Raw genomic sequence first — 26,559 nt, 5'->3', positions numbered from 1 at the left:
GGCTGGAGTACAGTGGTGTGATCTCTGCTCACTGCAACCTCCACCTCCCAGGCTCAGGTGATTGTCACACTTCAGCCTCCCAGGTAGCTGGGACTACAGGTGCACACCACCACACGCGGCTAACTTTTTGTATTTTTGGTAGAGCTGGCGTTTCGCCATGTTGCCCAGAGTGGTCTCTGGGACTCAAGCAATCCACCTGCCTTAGCTTCCCAGAGTGCTGGGATTACAAGTGTAAACTATGGTATCCAGCCTAAAATCTATCTCACACACACACACACGATACTATCTTAACAGCATAGTAACTTTGCAGTGAGAATTTCTGGTGGGAAGATGTGTGACTTTGCCAGGTCTTGAATTCTAGCAGTGAGTTTACATTCCATAATTGGCCTATAAAAGGCTATATTTAGGAAATGGTAGAAATTTAACTCTAAGCAAGATATACCCTATTTCTAACCATGGCTGAAGCAACTTGCGGACATTCATTTGTCAAACATTGATTATTCATTGAGCACCTGCTGTGTCCAGGCTCTGGGCAGGAGCAGATGCACAGACATGAAGCGGGCAATTTCCCGACCTTATGGAGCTCACAGTCGGTGGGGTGGGTGGAAGGAGGGGAGAGGTGCAGTGCCCCCATTACGCGGGAGCGAGGGGAGCCCCGCTGGCACGCCGTACTATGCTGAGGCTGCGTGTTCCAGTGGGCATTTGTAAAGTGGGATCATTGCTATGAGGGAGAGAACACTGTGCTGGGAGGAAGTAACTAGGGACTGTGGGGTAGATGCAGAAGAGAAATGGGCTGTCAGGTGAAGGGGCTGCCGGGATCCCATTCTGGCTCTGCATCTTGGAAGCCACATGAGCTTGCAGGTAATTGGCTCCTATAAGCCTCCGCATTTCCCCACCTGTCAAATGGGGATGATGGCCATGCCTGCCTCCCAGGGTGGTTGTGTGGATTATACTGGATAATGAGTACAAATGCCTAGACAGCCTTCAGCAGGGAGCCTGGGTGTGTGGAGCTGTTGGCCTCAACACTGTTAATACACATAGGTACCAGAGGCTGCAGGTTCAGGAGGAGGGGTCACCAATCTGTGCATGGGGAGCAGGCAGAGAAGAGGGAGGTGGGCCAGTCCTAGTTCACCCTATACGGAGGGTGCTGAAAATGCTTGCGCCAGAGCTGGCAGTGGGGGGGGGGTGAAGGTGGGAGTGGTTGGGCACCCGGACGCCAGCAGTGCAAATTTCCCTTCTCAGCCTCTGGGTGGTTTTGTGAGCTGCTGGCCGAATGTCAGTTGATGTGTCCTGACTTTTTCCTGAGCTCCTAGTGTGTGCCCTGCACTGGGCCCGGGCAGCATGCAGGGGACAATGTGGGCCTGGAGGAAGAGTTTGGGTGATGAGGGGCCACCCAGGTATGCCAGTCAAGAAACTGTGGAGGCTGGAGGGACCCTGAAGGGGGCAGGGCACAGTTGTGGGTGCCAGGCCTGGGCGTGCATGATTCCACTGCACCCTCTTGACAGCCCTACAGGGAGCAGAGTGCAGAGTGCTGGGTTAGGACGCAGGCTGTGCATCTGTGATGGCCCCAAGTGACAATGCTATTGGGATTTGAAGCTGTTTGCAGACCACGGAGGTCTTGGACACGCTCAGTTACCACGCCAGTTTGTAGTGACCAGCGACCTCACTTGAGGGGCGGCCAGCATCTCACCTCCGGGCTTCTGTCAATGTAGTCGTGGGCTTCCCTCCCTCTGGGGTGCAGCAGCCTCGGGCAGGTACCACTGCCCACGGTGGCTGGCCAGAGCCAGGAGCCAGGGGTTCTGAATTTCACATGGCACTTGCAGAGGCTGTGATACCCCAACAGGCGCAACAGAAGTAACCAGAGGGAGGGGCATGGGCTCCGGCTGGGTCGTCATAGCCCGCATGACCTGTCACTCTTGTCTTCCAGGGGCATGGTCTAGCGGCCTGGTCAGGAGGCGGAAACACGCCCCGGAGGTTCTGACCCACTCCCTCTCGGCCTCCGCCTGATCCCTGGTAAGTCACTTCCAGAGGCCGCCTGGCCCGGGGCCAGTGAGGGCTAAGGAGGGAAGTGGGTGGCTTCTGTGGTGCTGTGGGGTCCTGCCCACGTGTGGGGACCAGACCCAGCTCAGCAGAAAGAGCAGAGAGGACTGGGTATTGGGGCAGCCCACCTAGCACCCCTGAGACAGGTCAGGAACCTGAGGCTCAGACATAAAACCCCAGGGTCCACAGTCTTCTTGGTTCATAACCTAAGCTGGCCGGGTCTTTCTGGGTAATCGTGTGACCTTTGGCACTTCTGTTTGGGGATTTGTTGGGGGAATGAAGGGTAAACTGTGAGAAGGACTCGTGGTTGAGGGCAAGGTAGGGCACTGTCTTCGTGTCCAGGTTTGTCTTCTCCCCTGCAGCCCCCATGCCTGGAAGCTTCCTTCTCCCAGGCTCCTGCACGTGGCCAGGGCCACTGGATCCTGCAGACCCACCCATGCCGTAAGCTGTCTGTGCTGGAGCTGAGCTTGCGGCTCTCCCCTCAGAGCAGGGCCCAGGGTCTGTCTGAATCTGCCACCCTCCAGCCCCCCAGGCCCCTGCCTGTTCTGGGTGTGAGGGAGGCTTGAGAGAGGGCAGAGTGCTTCCAGCTTGAACGCACTGCCCTGGCCACGGCTGCCACTCCCCTGTCGTTAGCCTGGCTCGGGAGCTTTATCCATCCGGAATCCTTCCTGGCCCAGTCTGAGCTACCTGAGTTTGGGAGGGCTCCTCATGACCCTGGCTGTCCTGCCAGCTCCAGAGACAGGAAGGACCTGCCATGTCCCGGAGCTGCCCTTGGGTCTGGAGAGCCCACCAGCCCTGCTATTCCCGCGCTGAGGGTCTGGTTTTGTTTGCAAGCAAGGAACCAGGTGTGCGGTGCTGGCCAGGTGTGTGGTTCTGGTTGTGCCTCTTCGAAGCCTGGCCAGTTTTGTGCATATGAAGGTTGATAAAACCGCCCTCTTTGGGGCCAATGCCAGATCAGACCTAGAGTGAAGTGTCCCTGAGGTGTCTGGACCGGCAGGGCCTGGCTGCCCCACGGCTCCTCCTCCTACCCTCCTCCCTCTTGTGGTCTCAAGATTATTATGGTGACTCTTGTCACTTACCACCCTGCCCCACATGCCCCTGCATGCTGTGAGCATCAGGTGGGGCCCTGGATGTGGCAAGGGTCAGCTGTCACAGGCTGGAAGAGGCAGCCCAGGGGGGACACCTGGGGAGGGACATTTGGAGACAGAGCCCCATCTGGCTGTGCCTAGCCCATGAGAGCCCTCATCCGCTACTTGCATCTGGTGAGTTTGGCCGGGTCCTGTATAAGGATTAAAGTCCTCCGAGTCCTCATACAAAGCTACTTTTGAAATGTCTGGAATGCTCTTGGCCCAGAAGGGGGAGACCCTCTTTATAATTTCCATCTTCCCATGCAGAAGAAACCACGTTTGAATGCTCAGCCAGGCAGAAATGTAGGCCCGAAACCTGTTAAAGTGTCACTGCCTTAATTTCAGTGGTTGTGAGGGGTTCCGGGCTACATGTGGGGTGGGGGTGGATGCCAGTGGCTGATTCCATCGGTGGCCCTGGTAGATGGGAGTCCTGCAGGCGGTCAGGCCCAGGGCAGACCCCGGGCGTGGCTGCTTTCTCGCTGGGCTCCAACAGCTCCCCACCCTCTGGCCGTCCCCTGCCCCGCCCTCGGGTCTCCATCCTGTGGGTGGGGTGGGTTTTCCTGCCTTCCTCTTCCTGAGGGAGTGGATGTCTCCTTGGCAGAGTGGCTGCAGGGTTGGGAGGAGACACCAGGCTGGAACCTCAGCCTCAGGGTGCTGGTTAGTGGGTGAGTCTTGGGTTTTCTCTCTGAAGAAAATAGGCACAACGGTATGTGAAGCTGCCACTTGCACTCACTCATTCTCCCTCCACCAGCCCAGCCACACTGGAGCTGGAAAGCAGGGGACATCTGGGTCCATGCTGCCTGGATGTCCCCTGTGTGCAAGTGTCCTGGCCCAAGGCCACAGTCGGCACAGGTGCACAGGTGCACAGGGCAGCGCCTGGCCCGGCCAGGCATACTAAGGCTAACCCGTGTCAAGAAGCTGGAGGAAGCAAAGGGATGAGAAGCAGGTGGAGGAGGTGGTCCAAGGTGTCCGTTTCCACCCCCAGACCCCGGGGCATTTCAGTGCATGCACAGCAAATAATACCTCTGCACCACTGCCACCGGCACAAGTGGAGGGACTCGGGGTCAGAAGGCACTTTCCAGCATGTGCACACCATTGGCCGTGGATGTTGTGAGTCAAGTGATGGGTGGTAGAAGGGCCTTCGGCTTCTCTCTGCCCCGGCCCTTGGTGGTGGACGGTGGGCCGCTCCTGGCAGTGGAGAAGCAGCACCTGCTTAGTAAGGCTGAGTCCCAGCTTCCCCTCCCTGCCTTCCTCCCCGCATCCCAGACACTCATGGGTTCCTTCCTTCAGCATGGGTTCACGGAGCATGTTGTGCCAGACAAGCTTCCATGCTCTGGGCTTCTGATGGAGAACACGCCAGAGTGAGCCTGGCCCGAGGACCTGGAGCTTCACTCAAAGGGAGACAGACAGTGAACTCAGTAAAACAGAAATGAGAGAAGGGATCTTGCTGGGAAGGCGATAAAGAATGAGTAGATAGAGTGCTTGGGGAAGGCCTTCCTGAGATGGGACCTGAGCAAAGGCCTGCAGGAAGCCAGGGACAGGCACGCTTCTAGCTGAGGAGCAGCTGGTGTAAAGGGCCTGTGGCAGACACGTGCCCATGGCAAGGAGGGGGACGAGCAGGCAGCTCAGCCAGGTCAGGGTGGGTCACACCTGAGGGGCAGGATGCCAGCAACCCAACCACTGAGGAAGACAGGCACGAGCAGCATCTCAGCGCAGCCAGAGTCCCACCATATGGCGGCCCTCTGTGTCCCTTAAATAGGGAAGCCTCCTCCCATGCTTAAGAGAGCATTGTTGCTTATAGTGATTTGTGTAGCCAGTTCTTCTGGAGGAAGTTAGATGAACAGGGCCGTGGAGGTGTGGGCTCTGCAGAGAAGAGGCCACAAAAGCAGGCCCCCGGGCTCGCCTCCCCCTGGTGCTGGCTGGGCTGCCGATCCCAGCTGGGCATCTCAGAGAGCCATCTGAGCAGGCTTTCTGAAAGTGGCCTCTTTAGTGGACTGGTCATGAGGCAGCGCACCGGGGAAGGGACAGTCCTCCTGTGATGTATGTTGAGGGTTATATTTAGGGTGACTTGGGATGACTTGGCAGTATCACTTCCTGTGGTCGTCCCCTCCAGCCCTCAGCCACAGAGGGCAGACGCTGTCTGACTGGCGTTGTGGGCAGACACGTGCCTGCACGCATGTATACACACATGCGTGCAGGCACAACTTGGCATTCTCATCTGCTGTGGAATCAATGGAGAGCTAGGGACATTGTCCTGGCCTTTCTGCAGGACTGCCAGGTGCCTGGCAGGGGAATCCCGGCCATCAGTATCTCCTGATTATCCGCTCCATGTCGGGCTCTGTGTGAGGGACTGCATCCAGATCCCACGTGAGTGACACCCGCCTGGGCTCCCCACCTGATTGGGAGATGCCAGGCGGAGGTAGAAGGAAGGGCAGCTGAACTGCCTGTTAGTCGGCTCAGCCACTGACCTTGCTCCCTGACCAAGGTTAGGGAGCCGAGGCTGCACATGGACGCTCCCCTGACCTTGCTGCCCGTTGGCCCCGGGCTCCAGGCCAGGTCCAAGCCAGCCAGGCCCTTCCCCACCCTTGTTGCTGGCCTCTCTAGGAGGAGTCCACAGTCATCTTTTCTCTCCTTCCCGAGGCATCCAGCACCACCCCATGCACAGGACCTAGTGTTTCTGGGACAGCCCAGATGTCACATTTTCTCTCAGTTACCCCCTAGAATATTCTTATACTTCTCAGACTCTAGGTGCAAATTTTTAGCTTAGAAGTAACCAGAGACTCTCTGGTTAGAATGTATCTGATGGGGCTCTTGGAGCGTGCACAGAAGTGCCCCGCTGGCTGAAGATCCACTGTTCCGAGGCCAGATCCACGGAGGATTTGGAGGTTGTCTGGAGGAACTTCTAGATCAGAGGAACCTTCTCCCTCCCTCCCTTCTCGACTTCCTTCCTGCCTCTCGTCAAACAATTACTGTGTACTTCCTGTGTTCCAGGCACTGTGCTAATTGCTTATGGGATCATTCCTAGCCACACCCTGGGTAAATGGAACCCAGCTCTCTGTCCTTGGGGAAAGGGTCAGGAGAGGATTGAGGCCCAGCTGGGAAGCTGGAGACTTGAGGCCTTTGGTGCATGTTGGAATGCTGCCTCCCTCTGCCATCCAGCACCCCCGCACGGCGCCAGGCTCGGAGCAGGGACTGAACCTTGATAAGAGAAGGGAAGAAGGAGCTCGTGCCTCGCCCTTCTGACCAGCCTGTCAGTGCTCTGAGGGTGTTTCCATTTCTGTGTCTCCCCAGCAGTTAGCACTGTGGCCTGCACATAACAGGGTTCCATGTGTGTTGATTACACTTTGTGTGTATGGGTGGGTGTGTTGCCATGACTCTCCCGGCGGAGCCTGTGGCTTCTGGTGTTGGGATTTACAGACTGAAGATGGTGAAGAGTGGCTTTTATGAGCTGCCCCTACTCCTGATTATAAACATACTCTCTATGAGTCAGAGGCCTGGGTGATCATGGATAAGTCACTTGCCAACAGTTCAAGACTGTGGCTGCCAGGGCCCCCGAGGGTGGTGGGCACATCACTATTCTGTGCCTGGTGTTTCAGCCAGGCTGATGCCATTTTACTGAGAATGACTGACTGTTTTTATTGCTTCCAGTGAATCAAATAATCCATGCAATGATTCACAGGAGGTTTCCTTCCAAGTTTAAAAAACAATTGAAGAAAGTTTTTGACAGATGTGCTGAGCTCTAAGTGGACACCAGGCCCCTGGGAGACCTCCGGCCTTGACCTCAGCCGTGGGCAGCCCGGCACAGTGGACCTTGCCCTGCAGACAGAGCCAGCAGCCTGCACAAAATCCCAGGGAGGACAGGAACGTCCCACAAAAAACACCTCTTCAGTCTAACATTTACCATGAGACTACTTACAAATGCTTTCCACCCGAGATATATTAGAATGTGGCCAAACCCCATTCATTTGGGACACATGAATTCAAAATTTGGAAATAGTTCCTTTGGGGCTCATGAACTGAGAATTTAGTCATTTCTCAAGCAGGACCCAGCAAAAAATGTAGCTTTTTACCATCTACCAAGACTAGAGCTCAGCAGCCAGGTCTGTTTGTGCCCAGAGCTGATTTCCAGCCTCTCGGGAGGTTGGGGCGCTCTGGGTAAGTCTGGGACCATCTCCTATGTTGTCCACAAAATCCTGCAGAAAACCTGGCCTCTGCTGGTCAGCAGGGCGCTGCGTTCCCTTTCTTTCTTCTTCTTTTTTTTCTTTTTGAGACAGAGTCTTGCTCTTATTGCCCAGGTTGGAGTGCAGTGGCGTGAATGTCAGCTCACTGCGACCGCCTCCCAGGTTCAAGCGATTCTCCTGCCTCAGCCTCCTGAGTAGCTGGGATTATAGGCGTGTGCCACCACACCCGGCTAATTTTTGTATTTTTTTTTTTTTTTTTTTTTTTTAGTAGAGACGGGGTTTCACCATGTTGGTCAGGCTGGTCTCGAACTCCTGACCTCAAGTGATCTGCCTGCCTTGGGCTTTCAAAGTGCTTGGATGACAGGCGTGAGCCACCACGCCTGGCCTGTGTTCCCTTTCAAACGGACCCAAAGCAGTCAGCCTCCACAGACTCCTGCGAGACGTGGTGTAGGGAGAGAAGGTCCCCCACGCCCCGAGGCAGCCCCAGCCTCCCTCCACGTGCACCAAGCACTGAGCAGCCCTCAGATCCCGGCCCCTCTGCAGTCTCAGGGCTGGGCCATTCTTGTGCCTTTTACCAAGTGGGCTCCGCCCTGCTGTGGAGTGACTGGGTTTCTTCCGTCCTTTCTCCGTATTTTCTTTTTGAACAACAGGAGTTGGAATTTCATTCACCCGGCCCCAGCTGGACATGTCTGGGCCACGGTGATCCCAGGGTCTCTGTCCATCCGGGCCTTGGGACCAGGTTTTGATGCCACTGATCAGGGTGTGCCGAGTGAGACCGGCCTGCCAGGCAGTGCGGGTTTCCACCGAGCCCAGGCCGCAGCCCCTGCGTCCCACCAGGCTGTGCTTGGTGTCAGGGTTCAGCTCCAGGGTTGCCGCCTTTCTTATAAAGCTGCGCTGATGCCCCAGGTGTCTGACTGGTGCTTTCCACCAGGCACTCCCTTCATCCTCACAGCTACTCAATAGGATCTGCAGGCAGGGACCCTTAGTCCCATTTCATAGCCAAGGAAAATGAGGCCCAGAGAAGTTGAGGCAGCCAGGACTGGAGATGGCAGGCTGGGCAGAGCCCCAGCAGTGCCCCAGGTCTGTGGGCTGCTCCCACCAGCACCCCTCATATATGCACCCCCATCCTGACTGCAGGCCCTTGATGCCGGTTCCATTTTATAGAGGAGAAATAGGCTGGTCTGGACCGTGGATGCTGGCAGCTCTAGCCCAGCTTTGCCTGACTCCAGGGCATGGCTCCAGGACCAGGGAAGAGCTGCCTGTCCCTCCACAGCCCCTCCAGGGTATGCTGGCTGCTGGCTGCTGGCAGGGCAGGCTGAGGCACTCAGCAGAGTTGGCCCCATAGTCTGAGAGATGTGGTTCCCTAGGGACGGGCTGTTGCTCACCCCCTGGCCCGGAACATCGGGGTGGAACCTGCAGACAGAATTCTGCCATCTGATGCGTGGATCTTCCCACCCAGGCATGGGTCAGCGCTTGACTCATTCTGCAGCTGCCACAGAGAGCCCGGAAGAATGCGCTCCAAGATGCCTGGGGGCCTCCATCCAAATCACCAGGCATCAGCAGCGCAGCCAAGCCAGGTGGGGGCCTCGGACAGGGCCCAGTGCCTGCCAGCTCTGGCTGACTGCATGAGGGGTCACATCTAGAGGGACAGATGAAGGGACTCTAGAGTCTCAGTGCTCCATCTGCAGCCTGCTACATCCTCTTACATTTTCCTCCAAAGAGCAGTTAGCTTGTGGCATGCGCTGAGTCCCTGCAAATGGGAAGTTGAGTGATTCACATGTTTGTTTCAACTTTCACGTTTTTATTGTGTGAACAGTAACAGAATTATTCTCAGTGTTTCTATGGAGCGTTGCCGGGTGGTAGGGAGGTGGGGACACTGAGCCTCTGCTGTTTCTTCCCTTCATCTCCTCCCTGCTGCCATCAACATGCGTTCTCCTGCAGTCACGCTCTGTGCTGATTCCTTCTGTCATTCCTTCCTGCATGACTGAAACTGAAGAGTCCTTGGTGGTGTGTGGGGACTCCTCGTCATACAGGGCTTGAGTGTCACAGGACCTGGTGCTTGCTGCCCCATGCCCTGGCACACACTATTCCCTCTGTGTGTCCCACCTGGAGAATTCCTGGAACCTTGCTCAGCCCTCAGCTCTGTTCCATCCCAACCGACTTCTGTGCTCTTTGCCCAAGCTCCTGGACCTATGTATGTCTCTTCAGGCCCATCACTGCCGTTTCATGGGTGTGTGTGGCTGGGGGCACTTCGTGGAGCCCCAGGAAGGGTCTCTGCATCTCGTCCATCCACATGTGCCTGCACCCAGCATGGAACAGGACCCCGGAACACTGCGGTGTGGGTGCAGGGACCAGTCAGAGAGTTCCCTCGGGCTGCCACCTGATGCTTCTGAGGTCCATCACTGAAAGCCCAAATTCGCCTTCAGAGTGAGACCCTGGATGGGGGTAGAGGAAGTCCCAGGCTCTGTGGCCGGGACTCCACACTCTGATTTCCACGGGCTCGCTCCAGCCTGGCCCTGGCATGGGTGCTACTTGGCTCTGCTCCTCGCCTGGCATCCAGCACCCTCCACCGCTGTAGAAACATGGAACTGTCATAGAGACAGACGTACATGGGTCGGGGGTGGGTGGGTGGTGCTTTAGGAAAAGCCTGTGGTCTTGTTTTGGTCCTGCCTTTGAGCTTCCTCTTCCTGTTGGGTTAGGGTTCTGGGCGGAAGGGGAGCATTCTCTTGGGTGTTTCCCTTTTCCTGTCTCCCTGTTCTCTCCCCAGAGGCTCAGGAACGTGCGTTTCACTCACCTCCCTTTCTCTGCTGGGCAGGCAGCTCAAAGAGGTCCTCCCCAAAGACCCAAGCTGGAGGGATGCTGGCTCTGTCATGACGCTGCACTTGTCCAGAGAATGATCTCGCTGGAGAGTAGCAGGAAGTCCCCCATCCTGTCCCCACCCCACTGGCTGATGACCATATAGCTGAGATTTGTTCACCTGGGAAGGAGACTATCACCAGTGTGGTAAATGGACCCCCCACCCCCAGTCTGGCATGCCACCAAACTCTACTCTGCTGCAGCTTTTTCCATGCCAGAAATACCAAGCAGGAAAGCACCTTATCATCCTAACCCCTGACCTTCCTCCAGCCATTCCTAAAACTGGAAGAGTCACAGAGTGTTAGAGCAAGAGGGACCCTAGAAAAGAAGCGCTCATTCCCTTGTTCATTTGCTCAGGCACTGCGCTGGGCCCTTGGAATACGCAGCCATTCATCCGAACATTTTTACTGTCTGAATTGTGTGCCAGGCCCAGTTCCGGGCACTGTGGGGGTACGGTGGTGAGCGGGGGCCGACAGTCGAGAGATTTTGTAAATGGAGTGCCAGGTGTCAGGAAATGCTGGGAAAGGGATCAGGGTGAGAGACCAGAGGGTGAGGGGGATGCTCTTTGAGGCGGGTCCCTCGAGGAGGCTTCCCCACGACTGTTGAACAAGGACATTAATTTGGAGGGAGTGAGCCTTGGAGGCACTGAGGGGAAGGAAGACAGACAGATGGAGGGAACTGGCAGTGCAGAGGCCTGAGGCTGGACATGCTGAGCAGGTTCCCCAACTGGGAAAATCAGGGTTCTCCTCCCTTCAGGAGCTCCCAGTCTAATGAAGGAAAAAGACAAATAAGTCATATGTTCAAAGCTGAGTTCATACTAGCAAAATGCTGTTGGAACTCAAAGGGAAGGGCAGTTGTAGGAGCTGGGAAAGGCACGGCCGAGGAGTGAGCTTTGTGTTGGGCTTTGGTGGATGAGTAGGAGTTGGCTGGGTGGCTGAGGCGAGCATGCCACATGGATGAATTCATATCTGCAGAGGCGCAAAGTGTATGGAAAGAGCCACCCACATGTTCCTCTTCTGCCGCAGTAGCAGTTTGTGCAAAGGAAAGTACGTTCTCTCGGGGATTTCCCTTTCCTTTCTCCACCTTTTCCCTCTTACCAGCCTCATTGAGGGCATTTTAGCCTTGAGAGAGTGGAAAAGGAGGGATGGATTGGCAAAGGGAGGGGATTTCTATGCCCTGCTGGGTCTCTCTCTCTTCTTGTATGTTCTTACGTTTTTCTTGTAAGGCTCTGGGGAGCTGTGGAAGTGGCTGGGATGGATAAGAAGTCAGGAAGGTTGCAGTTGGATTTCTCAACAACAGGTCACTGGCCTGGAGCCTGTCCAGTGGGCAAAACGCTGACGCAACAGGTCTCAGGACGGCCTCTAGAATCGGGCTCTAGGTCAGTGGGTTAGATTTAGGTGCAGGCACACCCTGGAACTGTCACTCTAGATGTGTTACTAACCTCCTCTCTCCCCAGATGTGACTCAGCAGGGTTAGCTGTGCAGCTCTAAAGAGAAGGAGGAACCTCTTCCTTCTGCAGCCCCCTGCCCCCACCAGCCTCACTCCTTAGCTGGGGTCAGACCTGGGGTCCTCATTGCACCTGGCCTCTAGTGGAGTTTTCAGGCCAGCCCTACCAGCTGGAAAGAGAACGGTGTGGGACCCACAGGTAACTGGGAAACACAAACACCACGATCTTTCATTCATGGGCACTAAGGAGTGAAATAAACAAAGGATGCCGCAGGATGCTGATGAGCTTGAAGAGTCCTGTTGGGTAGCCCCAGATTCAGGGTCCCTGGTGTCACCCAGTGAATGCTACTTCTACCGAGCATTGCCCACGAGAAACGTAGTAAGAGCCACATACCTATGTGACTAACTTTTTCTATAGCCGCATTGAAAAGTAAAAAAGATGCAATTGAAAAGTTGTTTGATTTAACCCATTAGACCCCAAATGGTATTGTTTACCATGTCACGTATAATCAAGAAAGAAAAATATTAATGAAGTATTTTATGTTATTTTTTTCCATATGAAGTCGTCAAAATCCAGCTTGTATTTTACACTAGGGGCACATATATGAGTTCAGACTGGCCACGGTTTAAGTGCTCAGTAGCCACATGTGGCTGGTGGTGACCACAGTGGACAAAGCAGCCCCAGCAGACAGATGGAGACACGGAGGCACCTGAGAGGGGCCGGGCCTCAGCTCAGGCTCTGGGAGTCTGCCCAACAGCGCCCTCTAGCTTTAGCCCAACCACACTTCAGCCCGATGGTCCCAGGTGCTCTGGCTCCTAGCTGCACCTGAGTCCTGGGATCTGATCCGCCTCCCCGAAATCACCCAGGGGTAGGACTAGCCCCTCCTTGGAGAACTACCCGGGGAAACTAAGGCTGCAGGCAGCTTGACTGCACCTGCCTATTTGGAGGAAAGGACACAGGCCCAAGTTGTTTTGAAAAATGCAGTCGGCCCTAGGGGAGGGGCTTAGTTAGCTGCAGGAGGCAGCGTCGCTGGGAGAAAGAATGTGTTGAGTAGTGAATAAGAAAAAGCACCAACCCACTTGTTTCCCACCGGCCCCTTCTACCTCCCACCTCCTGTTCCACCCAGGCAGAACCAGCTCTCATCTCAAATGGGCTGAGCCCTCTGATTCCTTGAAGTTCACATTCACAACAAACGCCTCTCCGGTCCCTTCCTGAGCCTCAGTCTCTTTTACTTTTGTTTTTTCAAGACAGAGTCTCGCGCTGTCGCCCAGGCTGAATGCAGTGGCATGATCTCAGCTCACTGCAACCTCCACCTGCTGGGTTCAAGCGATTCTCCTGCCTCAGCCTCCCGAGTAGCTGGGACTACAGGCACGCACCACCATGCCCAGCTAATTTTTTGTATTTTTAGTAGAGACGGGGTTTCACCATGTTGCTCAGGCAGGTCCACCTGCCTTGGCCTCCTAAAGCGCTGGGATGACAGCTGTGTGCCACCGCGCCCGGGCCAGCCTCTGTCACAAACAGTTGGTTTTCCCCACCTCTCTCATTGTGGTTCCTCAAAGCATCTCAGAGTCTAGTTGGCCTGGCAAGCTTCGCAGATCTGACTGATGAAAGCATTTTGCAGGGACAGGATGAGATGCCAGCCAAAGCCATCAGCTGGCACCAGGGTGGGATTAACAGGACAATCAAGCCCTCGGTTCCCAGGAGCCTCACTGAGCAGCTGCTAGAACTGTGCCGCTAAAAAGGCTTTCATTTACAGGCAATACTGACTCTGGGTTAAATGTTTTTCACAGGGCTCCCCAGCTACATGTTTACATTTCTTTCCTTGTTCCTCTTCTTCTTCTTCTTTTTTTTTTTTTTTTTTTTTTTTTTACAATTTAGCAGATTAAGAACAGTAACAGGGTAACTGAGAGCCAATGAGGTGGCTACAAGTGATATGTTAGCTTCCTCTTCCATGCTTTCATCACTGTGAATGAAAACGTCGTCTCTGATGCCCTCAGACACCTGTGACTAGTTTGATCTGAGCCCTGCTTGAATTTGAGTCTTTTTAAACTGAGCAGGAGACGGTTCTGCTCTCAAATAGACGGCCCTCCCCTGGGCCCCCCATTCCTCACCCCACCATCCTCCTTGGATATGAAAGTAAGACTTCCTGAGAAGTGAAGGCTGGGTTTGCCTAATTACCAGAGCCAGGTAGCCATTTCTGCCGGGAAACGTGAGTGGTGGCTTTCTGTCTCTGCAGAAAGGCTTGCTTTTTCTCAGTCGTCTTACTAGACAGCCAAGTGTCAATGAGATTGGCTCCTTTGCTTAATGCACGACAGAGGGGTTACAGTGGCATGCGGCACTCCCCCGGCCCCATTTCTTGTGAGGCAGCCTGTATCAGGCCGACAGCCTCCAGGAGAGAGCTAAAATGAGGTCCCTCGGATTGCCTATTTCATCTGGGCCCTTTTAAGCACACGCTGGCTGTCCCGATGAGCGATCGGAGCAACTGGGAGCGTGTGTGCGGCCGTCAGCTTCATTTGGCATTCATGGACTCAATTTAACAGCTTCATAAGCATTCCAGAGAGGAGGCCATCTTGCCAACCTATCCCAGCAGCAAGTCTAGAACCAGGAGAGTGCTGGACACCAGCCGGGAAGGTGCTCCTGCAGCCGCTTATGGTCTTGGCACAGAAAGGGTCCAGGATAGGTTACAGGACAATGGGAAGGAGGTGGACTCTCCACTCAGACCTCCTGGGTCCACAGCCCACCCACCAAAGCCTCAGTCCCTTGTCCCTAAGGTGGCGCTGACGTTGCCTTCACCAGGCGTGACCCCACTTTCCCAGCTCCTGGAATTTTCACTGTGTCCTTCTTGTATGTGACCTGCGGGAACCGGGCCTCCTGAAGCCTTTGAAATCCTCCTTGTCATTCAGCTGTGATTTCAAATGCCACTCTCCTAAGCAAGCCGCCAAGTGCCCCAGAAATGAGTGACTCCCTTAGAGCCCTACCTGATTCATTTTTTATGCCCCATCCTGGGTGCGCCTATGCCATAACTCAAGTTTTCGGGGAGCTGGCGAGTGGGGACCGGCATCCCAGTGTTCGGCCTGGGATTCAGCACTCAGAGGGCCCAACAGCCCAGAATACACCCAGGACCCAGGCTGGCACCAGGCTCCCAGGACAGGCTGAAGCTTCCACTTCCCTGGAGAAAGATCCTCCATTTCCCTGCTCAGGGCCTGATCCTGGCTGGCTGCCTGCTTGCCTGGGGTGGAGGGGTAGGTTGGAGAGCGCGGACTTCTCTCAGCTCACCCATCTTCTGTGAGTTCCTCACCGGCCTTCCTCTGGGCCTGTTGTTTTCCTGTTTGGCGTCTTTCCAGAGAAGATTCCTCCCCTCCGCTTTGGAGATGGAGGTGGGGTGGAGGTGGTCAGCTGACTGCCGAGTTGGAGGACAGGGCTCTGTGTTGGTCAGGGATGGCTAATTGCTGTAGCAAGCAAGTGCCAAGCTCTGCTGAGCCCAATAAAGTGGTGTTTCCTGATGTGTCGCAGTGGGATGTCACCTCGGGCAAGGAAGGCTCTGTTCCACATAGTCACGCAAGGACTTGAGTTTCTTCTCTTTAGCAGGTCTTTCGTCTCACAGCCTTTCCCAGCTGGGGTTTCAGGAGGGAATCAAGGACTCACAGCAAAGGCATCATGGCAGGCAGGGAATGACTTTTCTCCCGCGCACCTGGAACGAACCCGGGTACGCACCGTCCCTAGGTGCATGACTGAGCAAACAGGCACGCCAGTTGTTGGCTGAGGGCTGTGATTCAGATGAGAACGCCTGGTTGAGAAAGGCTTTAGCGTCTTTGCCCTCTGTGGCCTCCGAGTCCTCCCCTAGATATTCTGCTTCCAGGTGCCCCGCAGGAAAGGGAAGGAAAAGACACATGGAGCAATGGCTGCCCTGATAGTTATGGAGGCCCAGGCTGGAAGTGTGGTCATCATTCTATCCACATCCCATTGGACAGAGTGCAGTCACATGGTGCCACTTGGCTGCAAGGGAGGCTGGGAAATGTAGTCCAGCTGTGTGCCCTGGAAGAAAAGGCAACAGGGTAAGAGGAGCACATGGTCTCAGCACAGGCTGTATTCTGGCACATTCCTTCAGACTCTGCCTCCCACATCTCCTGAGGCTCTGAGGACCCCTGATCTCCAGGACTTCTGGAATTTGGGGGCCCCAGTTGCCCTGTTTCTCCTCCCTGGCCCCGCTCCCTGCTCAGCTGTTTGCCATCTCCTGCCCACTTCCCACTGATGTGTGTTGGGGCTTGGGGGCATAGATGTCGCCTCATGGATATGATCAAGGTCATAGGCGCAGCCTTTTTCTTTTTTTTGTTCTCCTTGTTCGGGTGGGGATTTTTTCAAAAGGAAGAGGCAAAAGTATTGTACTATTTTTGGGTCCCTACACTCTTCTGCCTCCACATTATTCTGTTGTATTTATGCTTCTAGACCTGGAATCTTAGTATGAGCAGGTCTTGGCATCAAACTTTGTTTGCATCAGCAGAATCCTTTCTTTAAAAGAGGATGGATGCGGAAACAGATCAGAGGGTTGCTGCTCCGGTCAGTGCTGGGCCCAGAGGCCCAGAGTCCTTCTTCCTACCCTTCCCCATCCCATAGACCCCAAAGCCTTAGGAAGGTCCCTGTGGCTCCTGGGACACAGCTCAGAGGCTCCTGGCTGGTGTTGCGCCTCTCTGAGGGTTGAATTCTCTCCCTTGCATTCCAAAAGTGGGTCACACTGGGATACCAGCTTTGCCCAAACCTCCCTGTCTCTGCAGTTAGCCAAACCTTAAAGCAGGTGCTTGTACATGTGTGTATACACAGCAACTGCAACCACAACAAGAATCTCCATTCTCCCAACACAGACACCCACCCTGTGCCAGGCCAGATGAGTCACCGGGGAGAGGATGAAGGTTAGCAAGCACTTCCAGAGGAGGTGCTGAGTGAGGCAGGAGGCTGCAGGCTTGCACATCTGCCCTCTGGCACACTCGGGAAGGTGCTGGGAGTGTAGAGAGCTTCTCCCCAGCAGACTATAATGCACTCCACCTGTTACTTTCTAGCAGTGCACTCACTGGGTTTGGCACTGCCCCTAATCTGGTACCTTCCTTTCTGTACACGTCTGTGATTTCAGGCAGAGAGGTATGAGTTTGGCATTCCAATGGGATCAGTAAGAACAAAAATCACAGATCCATTCTAGGATAAATTGCTCCCTTCGTTCTGAGCAGTGATTTGGTTTTCACTGAGGTGAGTGGATTCTTAAGGCAGTGATTCTGAGCTCCCAGAGCCTAGAACTTCACAGAAGGTGGCTCATTTTGATGATGAAAAATGCAGTGATGCAAATCAGGCAAAAAGGGCCTGCCATTAGCTAACACTGTGTCCATCACCATGTCGCCCTTGCCCAGGTCAGCCTCCCCTCCACTGCCTGGGGAGAAGAGGCAGACCGCCTGGGTCCAGCCCTGGTTTTGCCTCTCAGGCTCCAGGACTCTCGCAGGATTGGTTTCCTTATTAGTGAAGCGTGATTAATAGGTAAAGTGTCTGACAAAATTGGCCCCACAGGCCACAGGTGCTGCTTCTGACTGTCCCTGCTGAAAGCAGGTCAGGCACCTGGCTTTGCTCCTGCCCCATAGACACTGATAGCAGGCGTTTGTCAGTTGCAGGTCAGTTTCCCAAGGGTGACTGCTATGCTACTATCACACAGGACTGCAGACTGGGGCTTCAGCTGTGGAACTCTGTTTTCTCATGGTCTGGAGACCAGAAGTCCAAGGTGTTGGCAGGGTTGCTTCCTTCAGAGGCCTCTCTCCTGGGATTGCAGGTGGCCATCACCTCCCTGTGTGTGTCTGTGTCCTCATCTCCAGTCGTATTGGATTGGGGCTCACCCTAGTATCCTCATTTTAACTTATTGACCTCTTTAAAGACCCTGGCTCCCAGTGCAGTCCCATTCTGAGGGACCTGGGGTTAGGACTTCAACATGGGAATTCGGAGGAGGCACCGCTGAGGCCATAGCCGCTCTGCTCACAGCTGGTTCTCTCTGGCCACGTGCCCAAGAGGAATACAATGCTGTCCTTTAAAGCACCCACAGACACGCTGCCAGGAGGAACCTTATCAGATCGCAGTGGAACTGTGGCTGCACATTCAGAGCTGGCCAGGAGGAGAGAAGAATCCCTCTCAATACAAAGTCCCCAGGGGCTGGGTGTGGTGGCTCATGCCTGTAATCCCAGCACTTTGGGAGGCTAAGGCGGGTGGATCTTGGATCACCCGAGGTCAGGAGTTTGAGACCAGCCTGGCCAACATGGTGAAACCCCATCTCTACTAAAAATACAAAAATTAGCTGGGCATGATGGTGCCCACCTGTAATCCCAGCTACTGGGAGGCTGAGGCATGAGAATCACTTGAACCCAGGAGCAGAGTGAGCCAGAATCATGCCATTGGACTCCAGCCTGAGTGACAAGAGCAAAACTCCCATCTCAAAAAAAAAAAAAATAAAGTCCCCAGTGTCGTTGTCCATCCAGCCGTCTCTCCTCCCCAGCCAGTGTCATCCTTTCCTCAAAAGCCAGAGCATGAGCACACAGCACATATGTTTGTCTTCCTTTTTCTTTCTTTCTTTTTTTTTTCTGAGACGGAGTTTCGCTCTTGGTACCCAGGCTGGAGTGCAATGGCGCGATCTCGGCTCACCCCAACCTCTGCCTCCTGGGATAAGGCAATTCTCCTGCCTCAGCCTCCTGAGTAGCTGGGATTACAGGCATGCGCCACCATGCCCAGCTAATTTTTTGTATTTTTAGTAGAGACGGGGTTTCACCATGTTCACCAGGATGGTCTCGATCTCTTGACCTCGTGATCCACCCGCCTTGGCCTCCCAAAGTGCTGGGATTACAGGCGTGAGCCACCGTGCCTGTCTTTTTTTTTCATAAACGGTAGCAAACTCTGTGTGCTGTTGTGCAGCTTCTCTTTTCACATAAAAATACACCTTGAAGATGATTTCTCATGAGTGCGTCAGATGGGCACCTGGGCAATTCGCTGTTACAGACCACGGAGGCAGTGGCTGCCTACACAGAATTGTTTGCACAGGTGGGAGTACTGCTAGATATGTTTCTAGAAGTGGGATGAGTGGGTCAAGGTGAATATGTGTTTGTAATTTTGAAAGATAAAGTCATAAAGATAAGTAAAAACACCAGGCATCTTGGCTCACGCCTGTAGTCCCAGCACATTGGGAGGCCAAGGCAGGAGGACCCCTTGAAGCCAGGAGCTTGAGACCAGTCTGGGCAACATAGAGAGGCACTGTCTCTTCAAAAAAAAAAAAAAAAAAAATTTAATTGGGTGTGGTGCTGTGTGCCTGTAGTCCTAGCTCCTCAGGAGGCTAAAGCAGGAGAATTGCTTGAGCATAGGAGCTCATTGCTTCAGTGAGCCATCATCACACACTGCAGCCTTGGTGTCAGTGAGAGACTGCCTCAATTAAAAAAAAAAAAAAAAAAAAAAAAAAAAAAAATATATATATATATATATATATATATATATGATAAGTAAAAACAAAAACGTGTATGTACTCTAAAACCTGGGATGGGCTGGGCATGTTGGCTCATGCCTATAATCCTAGCACTTTGGGAGGCCAAGGTGGGAGTATCACTTGAGGTCCGAAGTTTGAAACCAGCCTGGCTAACATAGTGTGAAACCCCATCTCTACTAAAAAGACTAGAAAAAAATAATTAGCCAGGCCTGGTGGTTCACCCCTGTAATCCTAGCTACTCGGGAGGCCAAGATGGGAGGATTGCTTGAACCTGGGAGTTGGGGGTTGCAGTGAGCTGGTATCACACCACTGCAAACTTTAGCCTGAGCAACAGAGGGAGACACTGTCTCAAAAATCAAACAAACAAAAATCCTGGGATGGAGGCAGAGAAGAAAGGAAGTGGTGCGCAGTGTGGGTGGTCTGTTTTATGTTTCATAATGGAGAGCTGGCACCTATGTTGAGAAGTCAAAGGTAGATTTCAAAGTGGCTACCTCTGGGACTAGGGTAAGAGACACCTTTTCCTCATTCTTCATGTGCTTCAAAAATTATCATGCCCTGTATATATGTTAACTTGTTACTGTAAGAAAATAACACGAGGTGGTGTCGAGGTGGTGCAGTGACAGCCGTGTCAATGCCAGTTAATCAGTCTTGCATTCAGGCCTCTTGGAGAACCGCCCTAGGGGATGGTTTCGGGCAGAGCGGTTCCTCATTCCCACAGGTGCCTCATTTTATCCGGGTGCTGTTCAGAACATCACTTACTGCCTGGAGCTAATTCCAGATTCTCCTCCCACCCAGGGCAGTTCATCAAAGGCAAAATAAAGAAGGTGGGTTGAGCACAGTGTCTCACACCTGTAATCCCAGAACTTTGGGAGGTCAGAGGCGGGTGGATCACCTGAGGTCAGGAGTTTGAGACCAGCCCGGCCAACATGGTGAAACCCTGTCTCTACTAAAAATACAAAAACCTAGCAGGGCGTCGGGGTGCAGGCCTGTAATCCCCGCTACTCGGGAGGCCGAAGCAGGAGAATTGCTTGAACCTGGGAGGTAGAGGTTACAGTGAGCTGAGATTGCACCACTGCACTCCAGCCTGGGTGACAAGAGGGAAACTCTGTCTCCAAACAAACAAATAAGCAAAATGAAGGTGGGGGGGAACTCCCTGAAAGCTTCCAGATGCTTCTTCTAACGATAAAAACGTAATGTGTTGCCTGAAAGAGGGAAGAACTGCCCCAAAGAGTCTGGGACGCGGCTGCCGTGGCCACTTTGCCAGCGGCTGATGAGGGGATGAAAGTAAGAACTGATTTTAATCTTTGCCTCTTGTACAACCCCTGGTGGGCACTGGATGGTGCCTCATTCCCCTGATTTTAAGTTGCATTTTTTCCCCACATTTCCACATTCTGTAAGTGAGAACATGTCCTGCTAAACATGGTTTAACTGCGGTCTCCTGGCCTTCTTCGTGCTTCATAAAATAGTGGCACACCTTCCGATAGGGGACCGGGAGGTGCTGAATCACAGTGCTCACACAGCGATGGGCTCATATACTCTCTCCGGCACGTGGCTCAGCCCTGCTCTATGTCATGGGTGTTGTCCCCGGCTGACCCTCTGTCTTGCAGGTGTAAGTCGCCGCCAGCAGCCATGGGCAAGCAGAACAGCAAGCTGCGGCCTGAGGTGCTGCAGGACCTGCGGGAGAACACGGAGTTCACCGACCACGAGCTGCAGGAGTGGTACAAGGGCTTCCTCAAGGACTGCCCCACCGGCCATCTGACTGTGGATGAGTTCAAGAAGATCTACGCCAACTTCTTCCCCTATGGCGACGCCTCCAAGTTCGCCGAGCACGTCTTCCGCACCTTTGACACCAACGGCGATGGCACCATCGACTTCCGGGAGTTCATCATTGCGCTGAGCGTGACCTCCAGGGGCAAGCTGGAGCAGAAGCTCAAGTGGGCCTTCAGCATGTACGACCTGGACGGCAACGGCTACATCAGCCGCAGCGAGATGCTGGAGATTGTGCAGGTACCGAGCCCCAGGCCCGGGTCTCACTGCGGGCCAGGGCCCCTCCCAGCTCCCAGCCCAGGGCTCTTTTTTTAAAGACAGGGTCTTGCTCTATCACCCAGGCTGGGGTGCAGTGGCGCGATCTCAGCTCACTGCAGCCTCTGGCTCCTGGGCTCAGGTGATTTTCCCACTTCAGCCTCTTGAGTAGTTGGGACTACAGGCACGCACCTCGATGCCCTGCTAATTATTTTGGTATTTTAGGGGGTAGAGAGAGGTTTTTGCCACATCATCCAGGCTAGTCTTGAACTCCTGGGCTAAAGTGATCTGCCCACCTCATGGAGAGTGCTGGAATTACAGGCATGAGCCAGCATGCCCAGCCTTCCAGTGTATTTGATGTTCACTTGACAGAGTCTTTCTTGGCCAGGTTGCTACCTGGGGCACTTTTGAAAGTGAGCAGTTGTCACCTGACGGCAGATCCTTGCAAAGAGCAATAGTAAAAGCCAAAGTTTATTGATGACTTGCTGTACATCAGGCCCAGATGGAGCACTTGGATCAGATTGATGACACGGGTCATTCTCTGCATTTTACAAAGTCTGAGGCTCAAATAGGTGAATTTCTAAGAATTATATACATATTTTTGGAGATGGAGTCTCACTTTGTCACCCAGGCTGGACTACAATGGCACAATCTCGGCTCACTGCAACCTCCTCCCCCTGGGTTCGAGATTGTCGTGTCTCAGCCTCACAAGTAGCTGGGATTACAGGCATGTGCCATGGCAGCCAGCTAATTTTTGTATTTTTAGTAGAGACAAAGTTTACCGTGTTGGCCAGGCTGGTCTTGAACTCCTGACCTCAGGTGATCTGCCCACCTCAGCCTCCCAAAGTGCTGGGATTACAAGCATGGGCCACCGTGCTTGGCCAAGAATGATATTATTGCTGGGATCCTTGGGACTTGCAAGAGGTACCTGCCAAGTCCGTGGGAAAGCCCTGTACTTGGGAATGCAGCAGATAGCTTGTGATGTCCCCAGGAACATACAATCTTAAAGTAAAAGCGAAGCATTAATGATCACAAGAATCAGCTTAGCACAGAAAGGATGTCACTTTATGAGGCGTCTCTTTGCCTTCATGCCTATCAACAGCTCTAGCAGGCAAGGCTGTGTTTCAGAAGGAAACCGAGTGCCTGTGTGTGTGAGAGAGAGTAGAGAGCGCAGAGCTGCCCCTCCCTGGCACTCCCCTGAGTGCCTCCCTGAGCCCGGGAGCATCCAGTCTAGACTTCCTCATGGCCAGGCCTGTAATCCCAACACTTTGGGAGGCTGAGGCTGAAGGATCGCTTGAGCCCAGGAGTTTGAGGGTGAGCTAGGATTGCACAGCTACACTCCAGCCTGAGTGACAGAGTGAGACCCTGCCTCCAAAATAACCAAAAACAAAACAAGAAAGAAATGGAACTCTTCAGAAGCAGTGGTCCCATGGTAGGGAACCTCAGGGGTAGGCCTCCAGCAGCGGGTATCAGATCCAAGAACTCCTGCTCCAGCCGCAGCCCGCCTCGGAGCGAGGGGCCCGTTTCCCACACAGATGGTTTTCACACTGCAAGAGGAAATTAACACGGGTTCGGGGAACTCTGCTTCAGTCACCACTTTCTGGCTCTTAGCTTCACACAGTGGCGGAAGTAAGAAATCTGTTTCCCGGGAACCGCCCACCCTGCCCTGTGCTAACCCTCACCCTCTGGAGATCAGCATGCCTGCCCCTGGCTGAGCAGAGGCGTGGCCAGAACCTGGAGGCTCTGGCAGAACTGTTCGGAGCAGCAAGGAGCAGCCACTTCTGTCTGAACAGAATCTCGCTTTTCAACTCCCAAACCAAGTCTTCAAACCCTGAAAGCCTTCCCCCAGTGCCATGGATGGCTCCCTGGCTGGCTGCCTGGTGTTTCTCAGGGGACACTTGGTGCTACCTCTTCTCAAAATGAGAAAATGGTCTGTTGTCTTGGAAATGACACTTCTACACGGAGTGCTCAGAAAATTCCACAGCAGTGCCGCCCCTCCCCATGCATGTCACTGCTCAGCGGCCACTCACCAGCCCCATCACCATCTCCCCTGTACACTGACCAGCAGCGCAGGGGCATGTGCCCTAGGCTGGGCCACTCAGGCAGAGATGCACAGAGAGACCAGCAGCTAGGCTGAGCCCTCGGCTGACAGTGTCCCAAAGAGGGTGTGGAGACCCAGGGCCACGGGTTCCGGTCCTGTCAGGGGCTGGTGATGGGGCTCTCCCTGTGAGTTTCAGGGGCAGTCTCTTTTAAACTGCGGGGTAACAGCCACACAGTAAAATGCACATGGCGGGCAGCATGTCGAATTTCACGCAACTCTGCCCACGTGACCACCACCCTCTCTCAGCATTCCCAGCCCCCAAGAGGGGCACTCAGGCACCTTCCTGGCACTACCCCCCCAGGCAGAAATACCACCACCCTCACCACCTCCCAGTAGAGCCATCCTGCCAGCTCTGCTCTTGAACTTCACTTAGACGCCAGTGAAGTTCACTGGGGAACATTCTCCCCACTGGGGAAGGGTCCTGAAGGCCACCAGGAGCCCACGACCTCTCCAAGCCTTGTCATGGGCTGGGCAGAAGCCTACCCTTGCTGCACCTGCCCGAGCTTCCGGGCCTCTGAGCACACTGTCCTTGCCCCCGTCCGCAGGCCATCTACAAGATGGTGTCCTCGGTGATGAAGATGCCGGAGGACGAGTCCACCCCGGAGAAGCGCACGGACAAGATCTTCAGGCAGATGGACACCAACAACGATGGTAGGGCTGGTGTGGGGGCAGGGCTGCGTGTGTCCAAGAAACATGTTTGGGTCGCCCCCTCCCCTCTGCAGCTTCTTGGTCTCCTGGCCCACCTGCCTGGTGCTTGTCATGCCCAGGGAAAGGCGGGATACAGTTGGGGATACCCATGCTGTGCCCCAGCCCCTCTGTGCGGCTTTGTGATGCTGGGCATGTTGTGGCCCCTCTGAGCCACCATCTCCCTACTCGTAGAACAGGACATACCTATATTCCTGTGGGTATGTTTAGGGGCAGGGAGGCAGGCGTGCTGGCAGCCCTGAATCTGGAGGGCTTGGGATCAGAGGATCCCAGATGGTGGGGTCCTGGGGTGCTGGCCATGCCTCTCTGGCTGCCATCCTGAGAGAGGAGGCTGCCCAGATGGCCTCAGTGTCCAAGGGGAACTGTCAGGATGTACACTGCCACCTTGTCCGCCTACGGCAGCTCTGTGGGGACTCAGCCCCACTGCAGAAATGCAAGTCTCACAATGGTGGTGGCAGCAGTGGTGACGAGGCTGTGCCTCGAGTGCCCTCCTCTGCACTGGCTGTGAGATCTGGGGCGGCTGTGGCAGCTTCCAGTTCTGCTCTTCTTGCTGGCTTTGTCAAGGGCAGCCATAGCACCAGGCTTGCTTTGCTTTTGAACAATGAAGAAATGCAACCTTAAGAAGAGAAAATACTCCCTGGGTTGTGCTGGAGAATTTAAGATAAGCTAATGCCCAGGAAGCTGCTCTGGAAAGTGTGGAGTGCAGCCCTCGGTGAGGTTAGCACGGCCCCAGCGGGGGACGGGCTGTGGGGGAGCTGTAGGCAGCAAAGATCGTTCCAGGCAGCCAGGTCACCATGTTCAAAACACATGCACGCAGAAAGCAAGCCTGCCTGCTGTCTGGCGTGGCCTTCGGGCTGATGGGAAGTGTTTTCCACCCTCCAGCCTAGCAGGGCACCTGCTGCTGCTCTCCCGAAGCTGTTCGATCCTCGTGGGGAGGGCGAATCCAGTCCTACCGGGTTGTGAGGTTTCAGCGAGACGATGCCATAAAGCTCTCAGCAGGGTTTGCGCTCCACAAACAGCGGCTGTGTTTCCTGACTTCAGCGTCCCTGGGGAAGCCACCCATGGTCCTGCCAGAACCTGCCTCCCAGCTTGGCCCTGCCCACCTCTTCAGAGGGCATATTCGAAGTTGTTTGGGAATTGGGATGGCATGTGACGTTGCTAATGTGCCCGCTGGGATGGAGCACTTCCTCCTCTGAGCCTAGGGGACCTGTCTGTCCTTGGAGTTTGGGTTAAGGAGGGAAGAGTGATACCAGGAAGGTGGGCCGAAGCCAGGGGCCAGAGTTCAGGTTGTGGTCCTCAGCCCTCAAGGCTCCTCCAGGGACTGCTCGGGAGTGACGGTGCCCTGGAGGGTCCCCCAGCTTCCCTGGCCACCCCAGCAGGTGCACGGCTGCTCCGGGCCTCTGGGCTGGGCTGACAGGTTTCCCCAGGGCACAGGTATCATTAACACCACCCTCTCCTCAGGCTGTGCTGAGCAGTCCCCTCGCCTGCCTGCCCTCCGTCAGGAGGAGCCCCTGGAATCTTCAGCAGCTCCCTGGCATCTCAGCAGCCCTCCAGGTCAGCCTGGGGCAGCTCTGGCTCTCCCGACCCGTGGTCCATCTGGGCAGACCTGCTCTCTCTCAGCCTGGAACTAGGGGGCTGGGGTCAGGGACAGGAAGTGGGGCGGCTGGGGCTTGGCCCAGGGCTTTTGGGGCTGTGGACTCTGAGGCCCACAGCTGGCTGCCCTGTGCGGTCGGAGGTGGAGGGTGGGGAGTGGCCCACAAATGTCCTCATCAACCTTAAGGCCGGCAGCCTCCATTGGCAGAGGGTCCTGGGACTGCTTGCTGGGAACCTGGCTGTCCCTCCCTTTCCCTGCCCATCCCTTGGCCCAGGCATCGTGTGGGGTCCTTTGGGGTTAGTAGGCTGCCCAGGCCCCAGAGGCATCGAGTTTGTGCCCTGGAAGAAGCCAGCCTGCTGGAGCCCAGGCCAGAGTCCCATAAGGACATGTGTACCTGACTGCCAATGGGCCAAAGGGGCTGGATTCCCAGCAGGGTCCTACTGGGCAGGGACATCCTCCGCCCTGGTGTTGGGCTCAGTCCTCAATTGCATCCCCCCAGTCGCCTTCGAGATGGGCATTCTCATTATCCCACCTTCGAGACGAAGATCCTGAGGCCTGGAATCATTGGTGGCTTGCCATGTGCCAGAACCGAGAGCCTAGAGCCCCCACTGCGCGCCTTCCCCTGTGCTAGGCCTGTGTTGCCTGCACAGACATTTTGCAGGGTGCTCTAGCGATTCCAGCTGACACAGAGCCTCAAACAGACACAGAGGCCGCACCAGGGCTCAGGCTGCCAGGGCGGAGCCAACCTCGAACCTTGTGCTTCCCTACCAGCTGGAGCCAGAGGCGCCCCCTCCTGCCCTCGAGGCCATGTCCACCTGGGCAGACTCCTTACGGCGTCTCCTGCATGTAGACCAGCAGAGCCAGGGCTATGGTGACCACAGTGTGGGCACATTGACAGCAATGATGGGACAGGGAGTGGATGGTCAGAAAACTTCCCCCACCTAGCTCAGCCGGTCACCTTACAGAGACCCGCCCTGGACCATGAGCCTCC

The 26,559-nt window shown here is 54.8% G+C and overlaps 1 protein-coding gene across 26 annotated transcripts in view; it reads left to right on the top strand.

The window, feature by feature from the left end:
* HPCAL1 (hippocalcin like 1) overlaps positions 1–26,559 on the top strand; it is a 123,642-nt gene that overhangs the window by 95,647 nt on the left and 1,436 nt on the right. For 14 of the 26 annotated variants that reach the window (XM_078349956.1, XM_078349966.1, XM_078349960.1 and 11 more), the window contains 3 exons: positions 1,928–2,013; positions 20,754–21,153; positions 23,815–23,920. In XM_078349956.1, coding sequence (XP_078206082.1) covers positions 20,776–21,153; positions 23,815–23,920 — 484 coding nt within the window. In that variant the 5' untranslated portion in view covers positions 1,928–2,013; positions 20,754–20,775. Of the gene's footprint in view, positions 1–1,927; positions 2,014–20,753; positions 21,154–23,814; positions 23,921–25,435; positions 25,529–26,559 lie in introns of all 26 variants that reach the window. The other 12 variants (XM_035273246.3, XM_078349955.1, XM_035273252.3 and 9 more) reach the window with 3 other exon arrangements.

The sequence above is a fragment of the Callithrix jacchus genome, chromosome 14 (genome assembly GCF_049354715.1).
Source record: "Callithrix jacchus isolate 240 chromosome 14, calJac240_pri, whole genome shotgun sequence".
Taxonomy (NCBI): Eukaryota; Metazoa; Chordata; class Mammalia; order Primates; family Cebidae; genus Callithrix; species Callithrix jacchus.
The sequence above is the reverse complement of the archived record's forward strand: the minus strand, read 5'-3'. Positions and strand labels throughout refer to the sequence as shown.